Source organism: Poecile atricapillus, chromosome 8 (genome assembly GCF_030490865.1).
Source record: "Poecile atricapillus isolate bPoeAtr1 chromosome 8, bPoeAtr1.hap1, whole genome shotgun sequence".
In the NCBI taxonomy this organism is placed as follows: domain Eukaryota; kingdom Metazoa; phylum Chordata; class Aves; order Passeriformes; family Paridae; genus Poecile; species Poecile atricapillus.
Genome location: NC_081256.1, coordinates 17,971,825 through 17,992,805, shown reverse-complemented (window position 1 = coordinate 17,992,805; position 20,981 = coordinate 17,971,825). Strand labels below are relative to the sequence as shown.

Sequence of the window (20,981 nt, the reverse complement as noted above, 5' to 3'; positions counted from 1 at the left end):
AAAGACTGAAGGTCTTGAGTGCAGCTAACTTTGTGTTGTAGGGCAGATGCTCCATTAGACCCACCCAGGAGGTGTCCAGCAGAGACAGGGAGCAGGCACCACCTCTGCCAAGCTCAACTACAATCAAGGACTGACCCAGAGCAGAGGGACAGATGTTCCCAGTGGGTCTTAGTCTACCCTGCTGCCTTGTCTTCTAACGGCCAATCGTATCCTGGGCTGCATCCAATGCAGCACAAGGAGATCAAGGGAGATGGGAGAGGGCCCCGGAGGGACGCGGGGCCTGAGGCGGCCCGAGGGGGTCTCCGGAATCCCTTCCGCGCCCGCCCTGCCCGGGCTGGCCCGGTTTGCCCAGTCCGCCCAGTCGGAGCTGGCGGGCCCCGCTACGATGGGTCACTGTCGCCCTCCTGTGGCTCCGCGGGAAATAGGCGGGAGCAGCTCCTGGTCCTGACAGCCTCTCCCAGAACCCAGCCAGCGCCCGCATCAGCCCCCCTGAGGAAGCGGAGGAGCAAACGGCGGGGCTGCGGGAGGGTAGGGCAGGGGTGACAGTGGGGACTGAGCAGCCACCTCCCAAAACTCAGGCAAAGGGCCCTGGGGTGCTCAGAGCAGGAGCCCGTTCTTGGCCCAGGCAACTGTGGGTTCCCTTCCATGTGGGGCTGATGGGATTTGGGAGCTCTGGGAGAAGGGGCAGGAGACACGGGCATGTCCCATGCCCAGGGCCCAAGCATGACACAGTCAGATCTTGGTTCCCTTGCATGGGACAGCAAAGATGCCAGTGAAGGGAAAAGTGGGTCTAGAAAGCGAGAGAGGGGAGCAGGAGGTCAGGGGTGCATGTGCCACCAACCATCCATGTCCCTGTGGCGGTTCTGGATGCAACATGTGGGCAGCCTCATACCACTCTCTGTGCAAAGTTTGTGGCTAAGAAGTGAGTGCAAGGACCAACACAGTGATTCCTCCTCTTATTTACCAAATAAGCTCTCACCTGAAAGTTCACAGGTTTGGCAGGCATCTCTGGGCCACGAAGCTAGCCCCAGCCAGGTCCACGTGCAGGGCTCTGCACGAGGGAAAAGCTCTGTGGTGGAAGAGAGGCAACTTTGGCAAGGGTAGGACCTGGCTAGGCCCCTGAGGAGCCTCTTACTATGTAGGACCTTGCCAAAGCACAGCCACTCACAAAACCCCTGGCTCGCCTGGAGCTGCTGCCTCCAGGCACCTGCAGGAACCTTCAGCACTGGGCTGACCAAGCAGGGCTGGGAAGAGGAAGTGGCCAGGTGCTGTGGGCAAATCCCAGCCAGCAGCCGCGATCTTCCCAGCCCATTGCTCACAGCCGGGCTGTCCAGGCCTCAATAGCTCCCACGGCGGGCACCGGTGCCTCCCGGCCACCGGCACACACAGGAGATTTGTTTCTGCGAGAGCCTCGTGGCAAGGAATGTGCTCGGGAAGCTGCTCCCTGCCAGGTGGAAAGTTGCCACAGGGGACTCGTCCCGCACCTCAGGAGGACTGTGAGCCACCCTGACAGCTTTGGAAACCTGGCAGTGAGAGCAGAGCCTGGCATGCAGTCAGGGGCCACAGAGGCACATCGGGAAATGGAGAGAGCTGTGCACAGCTTGGGCTGGCACACAAGAGATTTGGGGTGAAGCTCCATCCTCACTACCCTCCAGCCATGTCTTGGCCTGGGAGCGCTGCAAGCTGGGCTATCGCACAGCAACAAGGGAGGACGGTGATGCACAACACCCTTTTGGCTTCCGTGGAGCTCTCTGCACAGTTTTGGGGTCCTTCACACCAAAAGGCTTCCTGAAGCACGGTTTATGGCAATGGAACCACCCCGCGATGAGCTGCAGGGCGGGCTGTGGAGCAGGACCCTGCACTGGGTATGTGAGACTCTTTCCTGTGTGCTGCCATGAGGGTGAGGGGAGCAGGGCCGGCTCCTGCTCTCCACGGCAAGCAGCAGGTTCTCACACCCCTCCAGGCTGTCACCCACCCCGGCTCTGGGGGAGCCTCAGCCACCCCTCCCGCCTGGCAGAGCCACCGGGGCTCCCGCTGGAGCGTGCCCCAAATCTGCCCCGCCCCGTAAGGCTCAGGCGGGGCGGCAGAGCTATCCTAATGTGGTTAATGAGCTGATTAATGAAAGTTGCTGCCGAACAAAAGGAGCACAAACAGCCCAGGGCCACATTATGTTCGGTGTGTGCTTTGCTACTCTTACCTTCCCGCAGGTGCCAGCGGCACGAGCAGGGCGTGGTGACAGCGGGCAGAGAGTGGTGACAGCGGGCAGCCTTCAGGTCAGCAACATCTCGTCCCACCTCCTCCAGTGCCATCCAGTTCAGCAGCACTGGGCGGAGGCAGAAGGCCTAGGAAGGTTTGAGTCCCTCTGCTCTTTTTTGTAGGGCACAGATCCCACTCCTGGGTTGCCAAATCAGAGCAGGCAGAGCCCCAAACAGGCACTCAACCACTTGGACACAGGGATTTCACTGCCAGGTGACTTGGGCAGAGTTCCATCTCTCCCCAAGGACAGAAGGAGGGCAGCTGGAGCAAATACAGGATTCAAAGCACACTTATTTCAGTTCAAGGTGTCCAATGCCCTCAATGCTACAGGACCTGGGTGCAATTCTTGTTGGGGCTCAGCAGCTGCCTCACACCAGTGCAGGTCTGACATCCACAGCCTCAGCACTATTCCAAGAGAGGGGCCAGCATCAGCATGGCCTCTTCAGAAGAGCATTCCATTCTTATGCCATCCAGCTCTGTGCCAAAGTCCTTCCTGCACCACCCCTCCTACACCAGAACCCTGCCTGGTCCCCCAGTGCCAGGCAGGGTGCAGAGAGTGGAAGACACCCAGAATTGTGACAAACTGACACAAGCAGGGGACACAGAGCAAGGGGATGAGAGGAAAGTGTAAAAGTGCTGGGGTCCTGGTGTCCCCAAAGCCAGGCTGGAAAGGTTTGACATTGCCTTGGATGTGCAAAAGGGGAACAGTGACAAATTGTGGGAAGGGATCACACTCTCACCAGATATGGAAGGTGGGCCTCAAGAAACTGCTGGGGATGCAGGAGGAAACCACAGGACTGATGTGAAGACCCCGAGGGTGAGGGACTGACAGAGCTGGAGCCACCTGGCTGATAGAGAAGCAAGTGTTCCAAGGAGAGGGCAGAGGCCCAATTTCCATGGGAGGAGGTGGCAAAACCGGCAGCTGAGGCCAGATACATTTGGCTCAGGAACTGGGAACGTCTGCGCCCCTTGATGTTTCCCGGAATCCTTGCAGGAAATTCCCTGGCACAGAGCAGGAGCACGGGGGAGGTAGTTCCGGCTGCCCCGGGCCAGCAGCCACGCTGTGCCGCCTGTTCATCCCCATCACCACCAGCCTGGCTGGCTTTCCTGGCAGGTTGGCCTTGGCAGCACGACCCAGGACGCGGGACAGCCGGGGCCCGTCCCCACGGCGCTGCCGTGGCTCTCGGGGGGAGCGCGGGGCTTCCCCATCCCGCAGCACTAGATGGTGCTGCAAGACTGCGCTGCTGCCTGGGCTGCACAGCGCTGCTGGCCGGCCGGGGAGGACGCTGCTTGTGGTCTCCGCCTCGGCCGGGGCCCTGGGAGAGCCACCGAGGGCCAGCAGGCAGGCTGGAGGGTCAGCCGGGATGGGACGTGCCACCAGCTGTGCCCCAGGAGAGATGCGGCCCTACCTCTGCACGCTGTTCCTTGTGCCAGCCCGGAGCTGGGATAAGATGTCCTGGCATCTCCACAGGCACCGACACCTCCGTGCCTCACGCCTGCCTTTATCCCTCTTTCGACCGTGTTCCTGCCAAAGCTGGGGATGCACAAGTCCCTGGAAGCCAAGGCTGCAGCAAGCGGGCCGCTGGGGCTCCCCACGGCCAAACACAGTCCCCCCAGCCTTTGCTGGGGACCTGTCAGCTCCGAGGGGTGCCCATGGCCATCCCACGGAGCTGCACAGAGTGCAGGGAACACCACCTCTAGTCCCTGCTTGGGGACAGGTGTCCCATGCTCATCCCCTCCCACGGCAGAGTCCCACAGTCCTGCTCCTGCCTGCTGCTCACTTCCCCAGACACTGCTCCAGAGGTGCAGACTTGTTCCACAGTCCATCCCAGGGGTGGAATTTAGGCTGGGGATGCCCCCATGGAAACAGCATGTCCTCACCCTGGGAGTAGGGATAAGGGGGAATAGCCCCAAGATGGGAAACCAGCCAGCCACTGCAATTGTTGCTGTTTGTTTTAACTAAAATTGGCTCATCACCCTGCACTGCACCATCCCTGCAGGGGCTGCACCCCAGAGCTCTGAGCCCTTGTGTACCCTCGGGGCTTCACTTGGTGGCAGAGACACCCAGTGCAGGCTCTCCAGCCCCCTGCAGGACCACACTCCCTGCTGCTTTAGACAGGGCATTTAGAGCCACATCCCTTCTCTGCCTGTGGATCCAGGGTCTGGCAGTGCCCTGCTGCTGGACAGGGAGCAAGTCCTTGTACTTGCTGTAGATCATTGTCCTCCTCAACGTGGCCTAGGGGTCTCATGTCCACTGAGCACTTGGGGTTCAGCTTTGGGCACAAGCTGCAGCCCCCCTCACGCCTCCTGCCCTGAGCCCTGACAGAGGGGCGATGCTTCACAGCTCCCTGAGGGAGCAGGGCCAGGAGCCTGCTCTGCCAGCAGCGGAGAGGAACCCAGGGAGATGCCCATAGAGCCCAGGGCCAAGTGAGCTGGAGGACCCACATCCCCACCCAACACCCAGGCACAGCCCCTCACCTTCAGGCCTCTTTCTGGGTAGGAAAGGACACATGCAAAGATCCCATCCCTGTGGGTTCCCCAAGGGCAAATCAGGTTGTGCTTTCTCAACCCCCAGGCGTTCCCCTTGCACTTCGCTTTCTTACAAAAGGAATGCAGGATTCTCTCCAGGTCCACATCTGCTCTGAAGGACAGCACTGGATGCTTATTCCCAGGTCTCTTCCTGGCCCACCCATAGCAAATCATCGTGGAGTGGCCTCTGAGCCCACCAACCCCTGCTTTGCTCACCACCCCTCCTTCTGGGGCTCCCCAGTCAGCCAGGAACAGGAGCCACAGCCCTCAGCAGGGTGTGCAAGGTCTCTCTCAGCCCTTCCTTCTGTTCTCCTGCCCTTTGGAGAGGATCAGTTCAGCCAGACAGGATGGAGCAGCCATGGGCACAAGGATGGAGACAGGGTCTGCACAGGAAGAGCTTTAGGCACCCCAGCTCTGCTTCCTCTCCAAGGCTCCCATCACCAGAGGGGGAAAGGATTGAGGTGGTAGCCCCATGAAAACCTGGCAGAGGGGGTAAGCATCCAGCTGGGTTTCAGAGCTCAAGGTCCTCCACTGGGCTGGGGAAGGCCAGGTCCCTCCAACTGCCAAGTCAGGGCCCAGGGGCAGAACTGCCCCAGCTCACTGAGGGGGAGAGGCTGTGGGGACACAGTAGCCAGGGACAAGACAGAAATGAGATGTCCCACATCTGCTCTTCAGCCTGGGCTGGTCTTTCCTGCCCATGCTAGGCAGCTCTTGAGGCAAGTGCACAAACATCCCTGAGCTATTTAAGAGGCACATACTTGTTGGGTTCAGCCATGACTGGCCAAGACCCTGGGCTTCCACAGCCCACTCCTGAGGGATCTATTCCAATGGGACACCTCACATCCTGAGCCAGGTGCCAGTTGCTTCAGCACAGGAGTAGCTCTTTGTGTCTATTTTCAACAGCAACCACACAAAATTGCTTCTGTGTTTGTGAGCTTGAGGAATCACACCTGGAAGGCAGTTTCACTCATCCGGCTCTTAAGCTGATGCCAATTATTTGCTCAGACACAAACTGCACCGGTAACCAACCCCAGCCTGTGTCTTGCTTGGAGTCCAAGCCCTGCATTCCCCACAGGGAGGTTCTCCACTGAGCCCCCAAGGTGCTCCAAATTTCATGAAGGTTGTCAAGATGCAACAGGAAGTTTTGGATGAGGCTAACCAAAAGCTACAGCCAGTGCAGGACAACTAACCCACTATGGGCAGGTCAGGACTGGAGGCAGCTGTGCTGGCCTAGGCTCAGTCCAGCTGTTCACAGGGCATGGACTCAGCCCCACTGGTTCTTCCATCTGTGACCTCCAGCAGGACAGCTCCGATGAAATGATGGGCATCAGGCCAACCACATGGGAGCTGCTCTCAGTCCACCTGGTTGTTGAGCTGCACAAAGGTGGCTTCAGCTGAGGTCTAGACACAGCAGAATCCTTGGGTAGGGCTGCCCTTGGTTTAAGTGGCCACTGGAGCACATTGGCACAGCCTGAGTCCCTTCTGGCACACAAAAGGCTCTCCCAATAGTTCCTGTGGGAGCTACCTCACCCATCTTCAGAGGTCAGCAGGCAGCCAGCACACCTCAGAACAGCTTCAACCACTTGCCTCCACAGTCTCCAGGAGCAGTGTGATCAGCAGCTCAAGCAGGATTTGTATTCCTCACAACATGTGGTGTCTGCAGGCGAGGGGCAGCACAGGCAGCTCTGCTCTGGAGGTCACAGCTGAAGGTGTGACCTGTGACACAGCTCTGGGTGAGGCCCCAGCACCACCCCGTGACACACGATGGCTGCATGCTCTTCAGCTTCTGTCCTGTGGCATCAGCCCTCACAGAGCCCAGCCATGGCCTCCAGGCAGGGCTGGGATCATCTCCTGAATGTCTGAGGCAGGTGTGACTCTCTGGGTCCCAGTGGGCAGCACCAGCACAAAGCCGACTCCTCAGGGAGACCATCTCCAAGACCTTTGCAGGCACCTTCAGTTGGCACGATTCCTGCAAGCCCTCTCCTGTTGGGGGGACCTGCTGCTCCTGGTGCCTGTCCCAGGACGTTAGCCAGGTGAGCAGTCCCTCTAGCATTTTGGATTCACTTGGCCCCTGTGGCATCGGGCATCAAAAATCTACCACGTTCTACCTCCATCCCTCTGAGACCCTACAGGTGGGAGCCTTTTCCCAAGGAACCACCTTCCAAAGGACCACAACTCCTTCATCCAGGGATGACCCCAACTGCTGGGACAGCCCAACAGCCAAAGGGCCTTTATAGCTCCTGGCAGGGTGTGGCTGCCCCTGATTGGCTGGGACAGATGGCAGGCAGCAGCTCCTGATTGGCTCAACTCGGTCTCCCTCATGCTGTGATTGGTGGGCTGCTGCTGCAAGGGGTGAGGCAGCAGCAGAGACTAATGGCAGCACGTGGTTGGCTGTGGGGGAAGCACCAGGTGGCAGCACATGATTGGTCAGGCCAGAGTGTTGCTTGTTGTGATTGGTGGAGGCAGCATGAGGCAGGAAGGGCCAGGTGGCAGCACAGGATTGGCTGGTTGGCTGAGCCACCATGTTGGGATTGGCTGAGGCTGAGATGCCTGCGAAGATCCAGGCACTGAGCTGTGCCTCAGCCCCACTCCTGTCAACACCAGAGCACCCCCAGTATCATGGGGTGGCAGGGGCAGCCAGAGCCCCAGAGCCACGAGAGGGTAGAGATGGGGTGCAGAAACACCAGGGCATGGGGGGTGAGGAAGTGGGGTTTGCCCTCTCCATCACCAGTGGCTACAGGGGCTCACGGCAGCCGGGTGTAGACCGAGCTGTAGGACTGGGGGTCCCTCTGACCCAGCCCACACACTCCTGGCTGCTCCATGCCCTACCCATCATTAATATGCCCACCTGGGAGGCTGGGAGCAACCTCCAGTTTTACTCCACACCAAAACGGACACGAGCACCTGAGACCAGCAGGTTTTTTGGGGCTTCAGGGAAGACAACGCCTTCTCTGCAATTGGGACAGGAAGGCCACTGCTCCCCCAAAATCTCTGCTCCCTGGGCCATCACACCAGTTTTGTGTATGCAGGGTCCCCACACTTCAGAGACACCTGGAGCCAGATCTCATCTATGTAGCTGCAGAAGCTTATTTGAATAATTTGCCTTGCAAATCTACAAGTACCAGCTTGAGTCTTGCACCATTGGCACCCATCCCATCAGATCCTGTCCCATCACGATGCAGGAGCCACGCATGGGGCAGCCGTGGTGAGGATATGAGGACGTTGACTCCCAGCACTGCGCGGCAAAGCCCCACGCAGCAGCACGGTGACACTCAGCAGCACTGTTTGTCACATCCCATGGGAGGACTGGATAACCAAACCTAGTGCTGTCTCCAGCCTGTCTGCCACAAGCTCCCCTCATCCAGGCAGGGCAGGATGGGGCCTGTGCATTGAGGCAGTAAATCTCATGAACTATCAGCCAGCACCACGATTCACTGGATAATTAAGGTGTAAGTACAGATTAAGTGACCTGGCTGCTCCTGAGATCAGGAAGGGCTGCGACCCTCACAGCCAGTGCATTAAATACACATTGGTTCCTTTCTTTTTTTTAAAAAAAAAGTAAAATAGAAATCATCTCCCAGCATCTGAACACTGACTGTTGGGATTGCAGCGTGAGAGGAGGAAATGAGACCATCTGGTGAGGCTTGGCACAGCCTGGATCAGTAGGGAAAGGGGACTCCCTGGAGCCGGGGTGAGGGTGTGGGAGCACAGATACCAAGCAGGCTCTTGCAAACGAACTCCACACACCTGGCAGAGCAGGCTGAGCTTTTCCAAGCTCCAAGGCTCCTGGAGAAAGGAGGAAAAATGAGTTGAAGGAAGGTTAGGAGCAAAGCAGCAAAGGCTTAGGCTATGTTATGGCCTTCCTGGTTTGTTACAGTGCACAAACCTGAGCCTGTCTCCCTGGGGTCCCACCACCAAACCTTGAACTTGGCACCCCAGAAATTGCTGAGTGACCAGTGCAGGCTGGAGCATCTCACCAGGCCCAGTTCTGGCTGAATCCAATTCCTGCTGCCACTGACTCCTGCCCCACTGCCATCAATGCTCAAACAAGCCCTAAGGGGAGGAATGCATTTACACAGTCTGAGGTCTCCCCACCCCACAACCAGGGGTCAAGCACCTTCAGCAGATACTGCAAGGAAGGGTTTTGCGGATGGGTTTCTCATCCCCGCTACACAAGCCAAACACTCCCCACCGAATCTGGCTGCAGAGACAGAACTGCTGAGCAAACACACCCAGGTCCCCTACACTCCCTTGTCCGTGTTTCCCAGTCTGACCCGTCCCTACCTCTTGCCAAGGGCAGCCAGAGCATGCAGGATCATGCAGAGGCCATGCTGGGGGTGCGGGTGCAGCTCTCCACAGGCACACAGCCATGGAAAGACACTAACTCCCCTACCTCCACAGCAGCAGGGGAACAGCACAGCCTCCCAACCCTCCCCATCAACACCCTGCACCCCTGCCTCTATTCCCAGCCCAAGTCCAAAGCAAAGAAAGAAAGGAGATAAAGAAGGGAAGAAAGAAATAAAAAACTAAAACAAATGAAAACTAAAACAAAAAGCAGCAGTTGGGAGGCAGCCTTGTTAGGACAACTCAGCAAAATAAAATTCCGGTTTATTGTTGGACAACATTGTTTCACACATACATCAAACAGGCCAAAAAAAAAAGAAAAAAATAAAAATAAACAGCAACTTCATAGACAGAAAAAAAAAAAGAAAACCTTTTTATCTTTGGCCTTGCCACCTCATACAAACCACGATCTATGGTACAGCTAAAGTACATACACAAAAAAAGTTACTGGAATGCTCAGAATAAGATTGTAATTTTTTTTTTTTGCATTTTTGTCTTTTTTTAATTTTTTTTTTTTACAAGGTTTTGTTTTATTCTCTTTTGAGATAATGGTTTGGGCCTGGTCACACCACAAGTAAAGTCAGAGATAGGTAACAAGAGAGATATACACTTCAAAGCCCCCCTTTTGGTCAATCCGAGATCACTTAAAAATGGCGGACCTCCTAACAATATGTACAAAAATATAAAATGTAAATAAAAAATACAAACAAATTCTCCTTTAAAGTACTTTTAAGAAAGAAAGCAGGGCCTTGAAGTTTTGGTGCTTGGGGGGGAGGGGATTTGTGGGGGAAGGGGGGTTTTTCTCTCCCCGCTAACGGGCGAATCATTTCCATGTTCGTTGAGTGGCAGCGCCGCGCCGGGGGGCGGGGACGGGGTTCACTGTACTTGGTGAGGATGACCACGGCGGAGGGGGGAGGAAGGGGGTGTGTGTGGGAAAGGGGGCTGCAACGGGAGTCCCAAGGGGGGACCCAAGGGTGAAGAGGATGCGCTGGCCTTTTTTTGTTGGTTTGTTTTCCTCCTTATTTAAAAAAAAAAAATAATAATAATTTGCTGCCTAGTCATCTTCATCAGTTTTCTGCTTCTTGGGATCGACGTCATCATCCTGGGGGGAAAGCAAAGCTGTCAGGAGAGGAGATGGGGACTTGGGCCTGCTGGGGGCAGGCAGGAGCCACCCCAGGGCAGGCAGTGAGGCAGGGGAGTTTTCGGGTCCCTCTCCCACCTCAGGGACAAGGCCAGGTGTTTCTCTCCCGTCAGGCAAAATCCTCTCTTCTCAGGGAGCCCCCCGAGTGCCCTCACCCAGGCCTGCCCTGAGCATTTCAGGGCTCCCCAGCGCAGGGCCAGGGCTCCACTGGGCGGGAGCAGACACCCCCCCTAACCAGGCCAGCATATAAACAGAACTGGGCTGTGTCCCTAGAGAGACATGGGGAGCACACAGGCAGAGCATCCCAGGCCCAGGGCTAAGACCAGCCCAGCCCCTGTGGCTCCACTGACACCCTCCCTCTCCCCAAGCCTTCTGGGAGCATGTGTGGCTCTGAGGGGGTGCCTACACTTCCTACCTCATCATCCTCAGCTGCCCGTTTGCCTGTGGCTCCCTCAGCTTCGTCGTCGTCATCACCATCCTCTTCCTCACCTGGAGTACAAAGGGAGGAAATGTGAGACCCTCTGGGAGAGTTCCGGTATCCCAAACCTCCCCCTGTGGGTTTAATACTGGCTCATCCTCACACTGCAGTGCCATGTCCCCATCTCCCCAGGTAGCACACAGCCTGTTCAGGACAACAGGTGACAGAGGACATGGTGGCTTTCTGGGCATCCAACTGACCTGACCCACCAACGGGAAAATAAGGATTGGCAGCCTCAAGTCTGGTTCACACTGCATTTGTAACACAGACAGTGGGATGGCAAAACCCCCACCTGCCACAAATGCTGAAATCATGGCAAAAATGGGGGGGGGAAGAGAGGAAAAAACTCTTTCTAGTGGCTGCTCTGCCTAACCACTCCAGATTACTTCTGCTTCCCTTCGCAGCTATTAGTCCATCTTTAATGAGTTAAGAGAGCCAGAACGCATTAGTTCTGAGTCAGAACACTTTCTAATTATCAGAACAGCAAACAAATGCTTCCAACTTATCTTACAGCCAGCCAGGAGGATGAGCAGTGAGCTCTGGGCTTTGACCCACTTTGAGCTCAAATAGGCCAGTGGATCAGAACGACTGAGTCAATCACCTTTGGCCAGTTTTGGGGACTCAGGGGCAAGCCCAGAGGCAGAACAGCTTCTCAGCTGTCCAGACAAGTCTCTTGTGTAACAGGAGACCCTACTAAAACTTACAGAGTTAAGGCCAGTAAGCTGGCTTTAAACCACCGCCACGAGCCACACGTATGGACAGCCGGGGGGATTAAGGTCAGCCCATCCTCCCCCCTCCTCTCCCGACGTGTGCCCAGCTGCAGTGTGGCCCATGCAGCGGGAAGGGCCAAGATTAGCTCCCAGAGATGGATCAACACCCCGACAGCCATCACATGCACTGGGGCTGGCCGGCAGGTCAGGTGACAGCGCCAAGCTGATTGGGAGCATTTTTAGTTCTTTGAGCTGCTTTAAGCAAAGCAAATAATGAGATGGGATGGAGAGATGCGAGAGGAAAATATACCCTCAAGCTCTCCTCTGCTGTCAAACCCCGGGAGTTTGGCTGCAAGTCTTGGCTAAAAAAGCTGATGCAAGCTGGACTTGCTGCCTTTAAATCTCTCTCCTGCAGTGCTCAGGTGCAGCTCTCAGGCAGGGATCGCCCGAGGGCAGCAGGCATGGACAGAGCCTGTGCCAGCGGTCAGAGCCCGTGCAGGATCCCTGCAAGGCATCGGCGTCTCCAGGCACCGCGTGCCAAATCATGCCTGTGCTCGGTGAGTTGGGAAGAGCAGGGCTGGCACTGCGGGACCAAAGCTCCCCGGGTTTGTCACAGCAGTATCCAAGCAACACTTCCACCCCACATATGCGCCTGCAGCACACGCATCCTCCCTGCTCCTGCCCGAGAGGAGCAGGGAGAGCCAAGTATTCCCCATCTCATCCAGCCTAAAGCAGGGTTGGGGGTAAACGGGCTCAGGAGAGCACATAGCAGTGCTGCACCTGTCCCCAGGGGTTAAAACCACAAGTTAAATAAGGTCACAATTCCCAGCTTTTCCTAGTGAACTAATTCCTACTGAAGGGCACAGCAGGCTGCTGAGAGTGCTACCCAAAGGAGGTGGCTTTCCCAGCTCACACTCTCTGAATACGCACTGGTCTAATGGTCATTAAATTTTCAGCCCTGTCCCCATCTCCCAAAACTAGCCATCAGGTTAGTAGGTCAGCATGTAAACCAAAAATTCACAGGGGATTAACCTAGTAAGAGATAATCAGAGGCCCTGAGTTCATCTCAGCATAACAAGAAAGGTTTTCTCCCCGCCTTAACAAGGATAAAAATAAACAATGTTATTCATCCAAGCAGTTCTTGGGAAAAAAATAATAGCAGGGAGAGTGAGAAGTGATTTGGCAAGTCACTGCTGCCAAAACCCACTTCCAGGCTGGATCAGGTCAGGAAGCAGCAGAGGGCAGGGACACTGCAGCCATAGAAGGCTCAAAGCAAGCCCATCTACTCCAGCTGGAGGAGCAGGTAACATCCACAGGTTCCTCTGGTCATCTCCACACGACATCCAGCCTGGGAAAGAGGGCTGCATGAGCCTCTCAGCACGCTGCTCCATGAACAAGGATGGTGACATGCCCTCTGTGCCTGGGCCAAGGCATGGCCACCCAGGGCTGTCCCTGTCCCACTGGCCAGTGCTGGTGTCTGCAGCAGTGGCTGTGCTCACAGGAGTCAAGGGCAGATTTTACTACTCGCACGGAAGGGCTAATGCGCTTATTCAGCGCCGCGGTACGGTGCTGTCTGGCCAGAGGGAGGGAGGGAGGAAGGAATCTGCCCTCAACCTGCTGGAAGGGATTCAAGGCTGACTTCACTCCCAGCAGCGGTGGCTCAGGCAAGCAAGGAAGGAGCAAGCCTGTCTGGTGGGAGCTCTCTGCCCGCAGCCACGAGGGGGAGATGCTGCTCCCTCTGCTCGCCTCCGCTTCCCGGGAGCCTGCTGTCCAGAACAGGACACCGCTGTGGGATGGGGGGGAACAAACAAAGTTACCATCACCCTCTTCCTCCTCATCCTCCTCTTCACCACCTTCCTCTTCCTCTTCGTCTACTTCGTTGTCAGCCTCCTGCTCTCCGTTTTCCTCGTTCTCCTTGGCAAGACAAAACATCACTTAAAAAAATGCACTGGGAAGGGAGAAGGTGGAAGAGACATTCAGCACAACTGCACGTTCCCACCTTTCCTGCCGAAAGCAAAGCACCAGCCCACCGAAGCCCTGGGTGCATATCCCGCTTCCTGCCTGCCTCCACACAACCCAGGCACAAAGGATCAAGCCTACAGTAACTTGGGGCTGCAGCTTTGAGACAAAGCTTGCAATGGCTCTCATGACACATTGAAATGTGGCACAGTCATCTTCCCCCAGCATGTTAAAAGAGGAAACCAACCAGTTTACTTTTACATGATGTATTTCCCAGCTCAACTGGTTGTAACATTGTAAATCCTAGTGGGTTTTTAAATTTTTTTACCTCTTTATCCCTGCCTAGGGAAGAGGTGGTACTGGACAGCCTCACACAGCTGTCAGGGAGGGAATCCAAGCCCAGCCCTTCTCTTCTACACAACTTGAACAGCCCACAGGCTGGGAGTGTCTGCATAACATGAAACACCAAGGCTGGAGGGCTCTGCAGGGCTCAGGGTTGCCACTCACAGGGGTCCCCTCTAAACAGTGTTAGGGACAAACTTGCAGCAAAAGCAAGAAGAGAGGAAAACAAAAAGATATTGGTGTATAGACTCTGCCTCTCTCAGCAGACTGCAGCAATACTCACAGCGTTGCCGTTGGCTGGTGCATCTCTGCCATTTTCTGTTTCTTCAACAACTTCCTTCTTCTCTTTTAGATCCTGGAAGGAGCAGAAAAGCAGAGAAGTCATCCCGATTCCAGGTGTCTGGGTCAGAGAAGCTGCAGATCAGGTGTGAAAAACAGTCTGAGAGCGAGAGCAGGAGCTGGTTTCTCTTCACACAGATTTGTTCGCCACGTTCTGGCTCCTCCTTGGGAACGGGAAAACATGGGGGCGAATCTCAATCCAAGCCAGCCTTGCCAGAGCAGCCATCTAAAAAAGAGACTGCTCTGTTTCACCTCTGAGCTCCCAAACAGACAGAGCTGGCTGCCTGCATATATGCTCAACAGCAGCAGAGCTGGCTGATTGCCCATCTTAGCACAGTCCACGCAAGCTCCTGCAATGCCATGGAGAGCCGACAGCCCCGTCCAAAGGACGGGCTCCATCGCCCTGGGGCTGCGGGCATCCACGGCAGCTCAGTACCTTCACAGCAGGAACAAATCCCAGGGACTCATTAGCAGAGGCTGTGGTCTCTGCCTTGCCTGGGGAAAATCATACGGCAAATATTACATGCCTGGTCTTTCTCGCAGCAGCGGAGAGGACGCTCCAGCATCCAGCTCACAGCTTAAAGTGTAACAGGATGGGGTGGGGGAAGAAGTCTATTTTTACACTGCTCCAAGAGCCGTGCCTGGCTAGTTTGGTTCAAGCCTCCATCGCGAGCAGAGCGGGAGCTTGTGTGTTTTTGCTATTGATCACTGTCAAAATGTCATGCCAAGTCGCTCAGCAAACAGGCTGAAAGGATCCAACTTTATGTTCCCGCATTAAGAACACTTGGATTTAACACTGGCATCTCTGCTTGCATCCTCCTCCCCTTCTGTTCCTCCATCAGCTGGAGCGAGATCCTTCAGCATAGTGAGCGCTACCCCAGCCAAGGAAAGCAGGGAGGCCCTTCCCCAGGGCCAGCAGCACAGCCACAGCCGGCTTCGGCAGCAACCATGAGGTCTTTAAAAGTTGCTGGAAGCTCCTGCTCTACTGCGGTGGCTTCTCCCCCTCCTGCCGGCCCTTTGCAGCTGCCGTGCCGCCTACGGACAGTGGGCACTTGCACTCCCGGGAGCCACTGCCTCGTGGGAACACAGCAGGGAAGAGCACAGCCCTGGTCCTGCCCCCTTCGGAAAGGGCTTCTCCCCTGAAAACTGCTCAGGGGAGGAAGCACAGGCATTTTAGACCATCAGGTTACTCAAACAGACAGATGCTGTTTCCTCCCGAGGCACCCAGCAGGCTGCCAGTGCACTGAGGAGACTCTCTGGAAGAAAGCTTTGAGGGGACACCTGTTGACCAAAGCTCACCTAAGCAAACCTACCCAGGAGTCCGGAGTAAAACAAACACAAGCTCCCGCCTCCTTTCGCCGTTCACACACAAATCCCAGGCCACCTCCTGTACACTGCCCAGCTCCACCAGAGTTTTAGACTGTCAGTGGCTTCCACTACCATGTTCCACAACCATTTGGCCTCTCGTGCATCACTGGGCTACAGCTGCTGCATCACACCAGGCACATGGGCACGAGGGCGACAAAGCAGTTCCCAAGTTAAACACAGAGCAAGTCAAGCAGTCAGAATTTCCACATCTAACAATGCCCAACAGTTCTTTTTAAATCAAGTTGTTCACAAACTGCAAGCAATTCTCCAAGTGAAGGAACAACTCACTCTTGGGCACTTTAGCTGGACAGATCTCCAGCCCTGACCTTTTCTGCATCACTGAAAATGCTCTCAGTTTAACCACTATCAAAATGCCAGGTCATGAAGTTTGTGGTAGCAACAGGATTGCAGAGAGCATCACAGATTCTCCCTTTTCCTTTCCCACTCCAACACAAACAGATGTACAAGGGAACATCTGGACTAAAGGCCGGTGCAGCAACAAGGCTGCTCAGGCGCCAAGGCTGGGACACGGCCTCTAATTATAGGTGTGTCAGGTCTGTTTGTCTATGGAATGAATAGCAGCAGTATAGAGTCACATACCACCGGCCCAGAAAGCTCTACCTTCTCCCCGGCCCTGCTCTCGGCAGGATCCCGGTGGGAAGCAGGGGAATATCAGGAGCCAGGGACGGCAGAGGCGCCGCCGCAGCCCGCGCCTCCCGCCGGCAGGGGGCTCACCCGCGCCGCCACGCGCGCAGCCGCCATTCAAACCGCGCGCCACTATCCGCGTCCCGCTGATTGGCCGGCGGCCAACGCGGCGCCCCGCGGGCTGCCGGGAGCTGTAGTCCCGGCGGGGGCGGCGCGGCGGACTCCGGCTCCCAGGCCCGCACGTGGTGGGCGCCCCGCGGCACCGGCCGGGGGCGGCGCCCGGGCGGGGCGGGAGCCCCTTCCCCCCCCTATCCCCGCCTCCCGGGAGCGTTCCGGACTGCGAGGCGGGACGAGGGCGAACGGCCCCGGTGCCTCCGCGCTTCTCGGGGCTGTGGGGGGGGTCACCTTGCCGCCGTGCGCGCCTCCGCCCGCCCTGCAGCGCGGACCCTTGATCGCTCCCAGGAGGGTGAGCCAGAGACGAGGCCACTTCCCCCACGCGGTAAAGGGCAGGGGAAGGTTAACGGCAAACTTGGCCCCGTTTCCTCGGGGAAGGATGGGGATCGACCCGCCTCGCCGCTTCCCGGCAGCGGGAGAGCCGGAGGCGGCGGGGACCAAGCCGCGGCCCCGGAACGGAGGCAGGGCAGGCGGGATGGGGGCAAGGCTGCGGGAGCGGGAAACAGAAGTGAAATCGAAATCTGCCAGAAACGGCGTTTTGCTGGTTGTTTTTTATAAGCTCTCCTCCCCGTCGGATTTTTATTTTTTTCCCTCCAGCCGCGTTTCCCCCGGGAGCGGCGCGACCCGAGGCCGGCCGGGGCGCAGGGTGAGGAGGCCGCCGGGCGCGTCCCCCGCTGCCTTCCCACGCAGTAGCCCAGGTCGGGTCCCCTCGCAACTTTTCCGGCCGTGTTCCCGGGCTCAACGGGGCTCACCGTGGCCGCTCGGGGAGCGCAGTCCCCCCGGGGGACGCTCCGCCGCGGAGCGCAGACAAAGGCGTGCGCCGGGAGCCGCAGCGAGGACTCCCGGCAGAGCCTCTCCCGGCTGGTACTGGCGCTCCCCAAAGGCTTCCCATCACCTCCAGCAGCGACTCGCAAAGTTATCCCACTGCGAGAAGCTCGGGCCAGAGCCGGCGCCCTTATCCTCACCGCCCCAGCGCACCGGGGTATCTCCCACTCTAGGGGTACCCCCATCGGGGCAACTTAAAAAATAACAAAAGCCCCCCCGGAACAGCTCCAGAGCACCCCCCCACTCCCCCTCACCTCCGAGGGCGACTCAGATATAGAAACCCCCAATTCGGGGCAGTACCTAAAGCGCAAATGCCCCCCCCACTCCTTCTGGAGGGCAACGCCAAAAAAACAACTGCCCCCCCTCGACACTTGAGGGGTAACACCGACACCGCAGACGCCCCTCCCGCATCAACCGGGTGCAACTCCGAAATAGCAATCACCCGCCCACCCCGCTTTTCGGCAGCAACTCCACAACAGACACTGCCCCCCCCCACCCCTCCGGTGCGTGTTCCGGAGCGCTTCCCCCCACACCCCCCCCGCAGGGACGGGGCCGAGCGGGACACAAGTTTGACGGGGCTGTCAAGCTCCCGCACCGCGGATTGAATGAGCGAGCGCTGCCGGGTGCCGAGGCACTGCCGGCGTGTACCCCCCCGGCTCCCCAAGCCCCTCCGCAGCGGGACGGTCAGCCGCTGTCCCCAGGAAAGGCGGGAGGGAGCGGGACACGGAGCGGCGGGGCTCGACAGCACCGGCAAAGGCGGCGAGCACGTTTCCCGCACACTGTAGACAAAGGAACGGCGTTGGCAGCCCCGCACAGTGAGCGCGGCGGCGCCGGCTCCGCGCCGCGCCGCCCCGCCAACTTCAACGGGAAGGACAGAGGGAGAAGGGGGAGAAACGAGGGGGCGGGACGGGCAGGGGGGGGAAAAAAAAATTCGATAAAAAAAAAAATCATAAAAGGGGAAAAAAGACAGAAATCGCTCAGAAAAAAAAATTAAAACAGGGGAGAAAAAAGCCGTGGAGCAGAGAACGAGGCGTCGGGTCGCTAACCTTGGCGGAGATCTCAGCGCTGGTGTCCACGGCCGCGTCGGACATGGCGGGGGCGTGCGGGGCTGTGTCGCGCGGGGCTGCGGCGGCGCGGGCGGGCGGGCAGAACAATGCCAAGATGGCTTTGCGCGAGCCAGTGGGAACTCACGCGGCGCCGCCGGCCCTCTTATAGAGCCGGGGGGCGGCGCGCGCGCTGCCCCGCGCCGCGCCCCATTGGCCGCGCGCGCCGCGGCCGCCGGGCGCCCATTGGCCGCGGCGCAAACAATGGGGCACGGCCGCTTAAAGGAGCCGGCGAGCGCCGCCACTGCGGTAATGAGTTGGGTCCGGTCTCAGCGTGGCGGGCGCAGAGGGAAGTAGAGCCACGCCTCCCGCGCTACCTCCGCCCCCGCCGCCTCCGCCCCGCCTCTCCCGCCGTGTGAGGCGGCGGGCGGGAGCGAGGGGGGGGGAAGCTCCCGCCGCGCCTGCGGAGGGGCGGAGGGGAAATAATAAGAGTTAAAAATAAGAATAATAACAGTAATGCGGGAGAACCGGCGCTGCCCTCCCCCATCCCGCTCCCACGGGGCCGCCGGTGGTCCTGGGGCAGCCCCGTTCCTGCGGTACCCCGCTTGCCCCCCTCGTTCACTGTGTTTTCGGCGCCCCGCGGAAACTTTGGCCACAACAACCGCGGCCGCCCCTGGGGGAAGCGGGGAGGGGCGGCCCGCCCAGCCTGCCGCGCAGAAATGCGGGATTCCCACCCGTTTGCTTATTTTGCAGTAAAAAAAAGCCGTACTCAAGCTGCTTCTACTTCCCTCCTCCCCAGCCTTGTGCGAGTTAAAGGCTTGAGATGCTCCAGGAGCTTCTCTATGCTCCCCATTCCGCAGCTTTCCGTTATGTACGGCCGTGCCCCTCGCACTGCGCCCGCGGGCACCGGGGCCACATCTATCCCCCTCACACCGCGGGGTAACGGGGCACCGACGCAGCGAGTGAGGGGACTCTGCCACACTCAAGATGGCGCCGAGAGCCCTTCGTGGGGCAACCACACGGTGTTACCATCCCCTGGGAGCCGCTCCGCCGCTCACAAAGGCCCCGGTGGTGAGGCAGCGCCGTGCGTGTACAGCCCCCGGCGCGGAAAGCGCAAAGCAAAAGGTGAAGGGGTGGGAAAAACGCCCCTCCAAACGGAGCAGAGCGGCTGCCACACTCAACATGGCCGGCGGACCGAGGCAGAACTTGTCCTCGGAGGGCGGGATATAGGGATCGAGCAATGTGGATTGGTCGGCAGCGCCAGGCGAACACTGTGCTGACGCTTTGCGGCTTTTTCTTGGCTGAACCGGCTGTCTATCTACGGCGAAGTGGTTTTGAAAACCCGGAGTCGGCTCGGGGCGGAGCTGTGGAGCGGAGTTGGGGCCGGTCGGCCGGGGGCCGGGATGGGGGGGCTGCCGCGGGTGGGGGGCGCTGATCCCGGCTACTAGGAGCCGCGCTGACCCGGGGTTGTTCCTTCTACGGCTTCAGGAGAGAAGCCATGGTAGCCCCCACACCGCCTGGCACCGGGCGTCGCGGCACGAGGCGTCATGGCGCCGGCGTCCCTTTGCCCCATCCCCACACGCGCCCAGCGGCTGGACACAGAGAGGGCCCCGTTTCCAGGACAAAATGTCCCTCCCACTCAGCGCAATAGCACAGCAAACACGCTGGTCTGTGCCCGAGCGCATCATGCAGCGCTTTTCTCCTCAGCCTCGGCGTTCTGCCCCTCGTGGGAGCAGCACTGAGATGGCGGCGTGGGGACGGGGATCAGGGCCCCAGGGCTGTGGCGGGAGCGGAAAGCACCGGGGCCGCCGAGACCTCACGGCGGCCGCTGACCCTTGGACTGACCTCGTGCCAGGGCCAGCCACTCCCTGCCCTGGCCGTCCCCCGGCCCTGGCGGCTGCGACCCCACGAGCAACTCTCGCTTTGCATCACAGGCGCTGTCGACACAGCAGTGCCCCGCTTGCGACGGTCGGGCACTGCTGGCGTTTAGTCGGGAGGGACCTTTTGGGACGATGGATTTCTCGCGTTGGGACCTTTAGGGGATGATGGATTTCTCACGTCGGATGTCCCGCTCTGACCTGCTGGCAAGGCTGGGCGGGAGCAGGGCGAGAGTTTCTCCATGCGCTCAGGCAAAGGAGAGGGCTGTGGAAACCGGGATTTCTGGTCGCTGCTGGCTACGCCTCTCGCTTGGAGTGTTCGAGACAAGGGCAGCTGCTATTCCCGGAGACAGGACTCAGTGCGTTTGGGGCAGGTTGCTCGCAGTGCTGGAGGCAGGAGCGCCCTCTGCCACAGCCCAGCCGGGAGCTGGCGAGTCTCGAAATGTGTCCGAAAGAGGAAAGAAAAAAAACCACCCAAGCACAGCCCCCCTCAAAAAATCACTTCTGCTATAACTTGTCTTTCGTGAGTGCCTCCTGCTCAAACTAGGGATGTTCCTTTGGGCTTGGGGTTCCCACGTTTTATGAAGAGTTAAAAAAAGAAAATGAGATCTGGGATATTTCAGGAAGAAAATTCGGAATCTAGGAATCCTCAAGGGATGGTCACACCAGGATCTCACAGAGGACAGGGGGCGGGGGGGGTGGGGTGGTGGGAGGGTTGGAGATTAAAAAAAACAACCAAGCCTGCAGTGGAAGCAAAACTGTCTTAAACCACTCCGCGTCGGAAATCCATGTATAGCGCTTGCTGCCGTCCCTCCGTGCAGCGGGATAACCGGCAGGCGAGTGCCTGTGCGCCTAAGGCAGGGAGAAGCAAGCTCAGCTCGGCGCTTTATGCCTCAGCAGTCCAAAAAGAAACAACAACAGAAACTGTTGCCTGTAAAAGGCAGCTGCTTC

General features: G+C 58.2%; 1 protein-coding gene across 4 annotated transcripts; it reads right to left on the bottom strand.

The window, feature by feature from the left end:
- Positions 1-9,359: 9,359 nt before the first annotated feature.
- On the bottom strand, positions 9,360-18,288 carry PTMA (prothymosin alpha). Of its 4 annotated transcripts, none has more exons than XM_058843542.1 (5): positions 18,157-18,288; positions 14,043-14,114; positions 13,276-13,372; positions 10,686-10,759; positions 9,360-10,231 (listed from the first exon to the last, which is right to left on the bottom strand). In XM_058843542.1, exons 1-5 carry the CDS (start codon positions 18,199-18,201, stop codon positions 10,184-10,186), a joined length of 336 nt encoding a protein of 111 aa, XP_058699525.1. In that variant the 5' UTR covers positions 18,202-18,288; the 3' UTR covers positions 9,360-10,183. The 4 variants fall into 4 exon arrangements, with proteins under 4 accessions (XP_058699525.1, XP_058699527.1, XP_058699526.1 ...); XM_058843544.1 differs by having other exon boundaries at positions 13,282-13,372; XM_058843543.1 differs by having other exon boundaries at positions 13,276-13,369.
- Between the last annotated feature and the right edge of the window lie 2,693 nt (positions 18,289-20,981).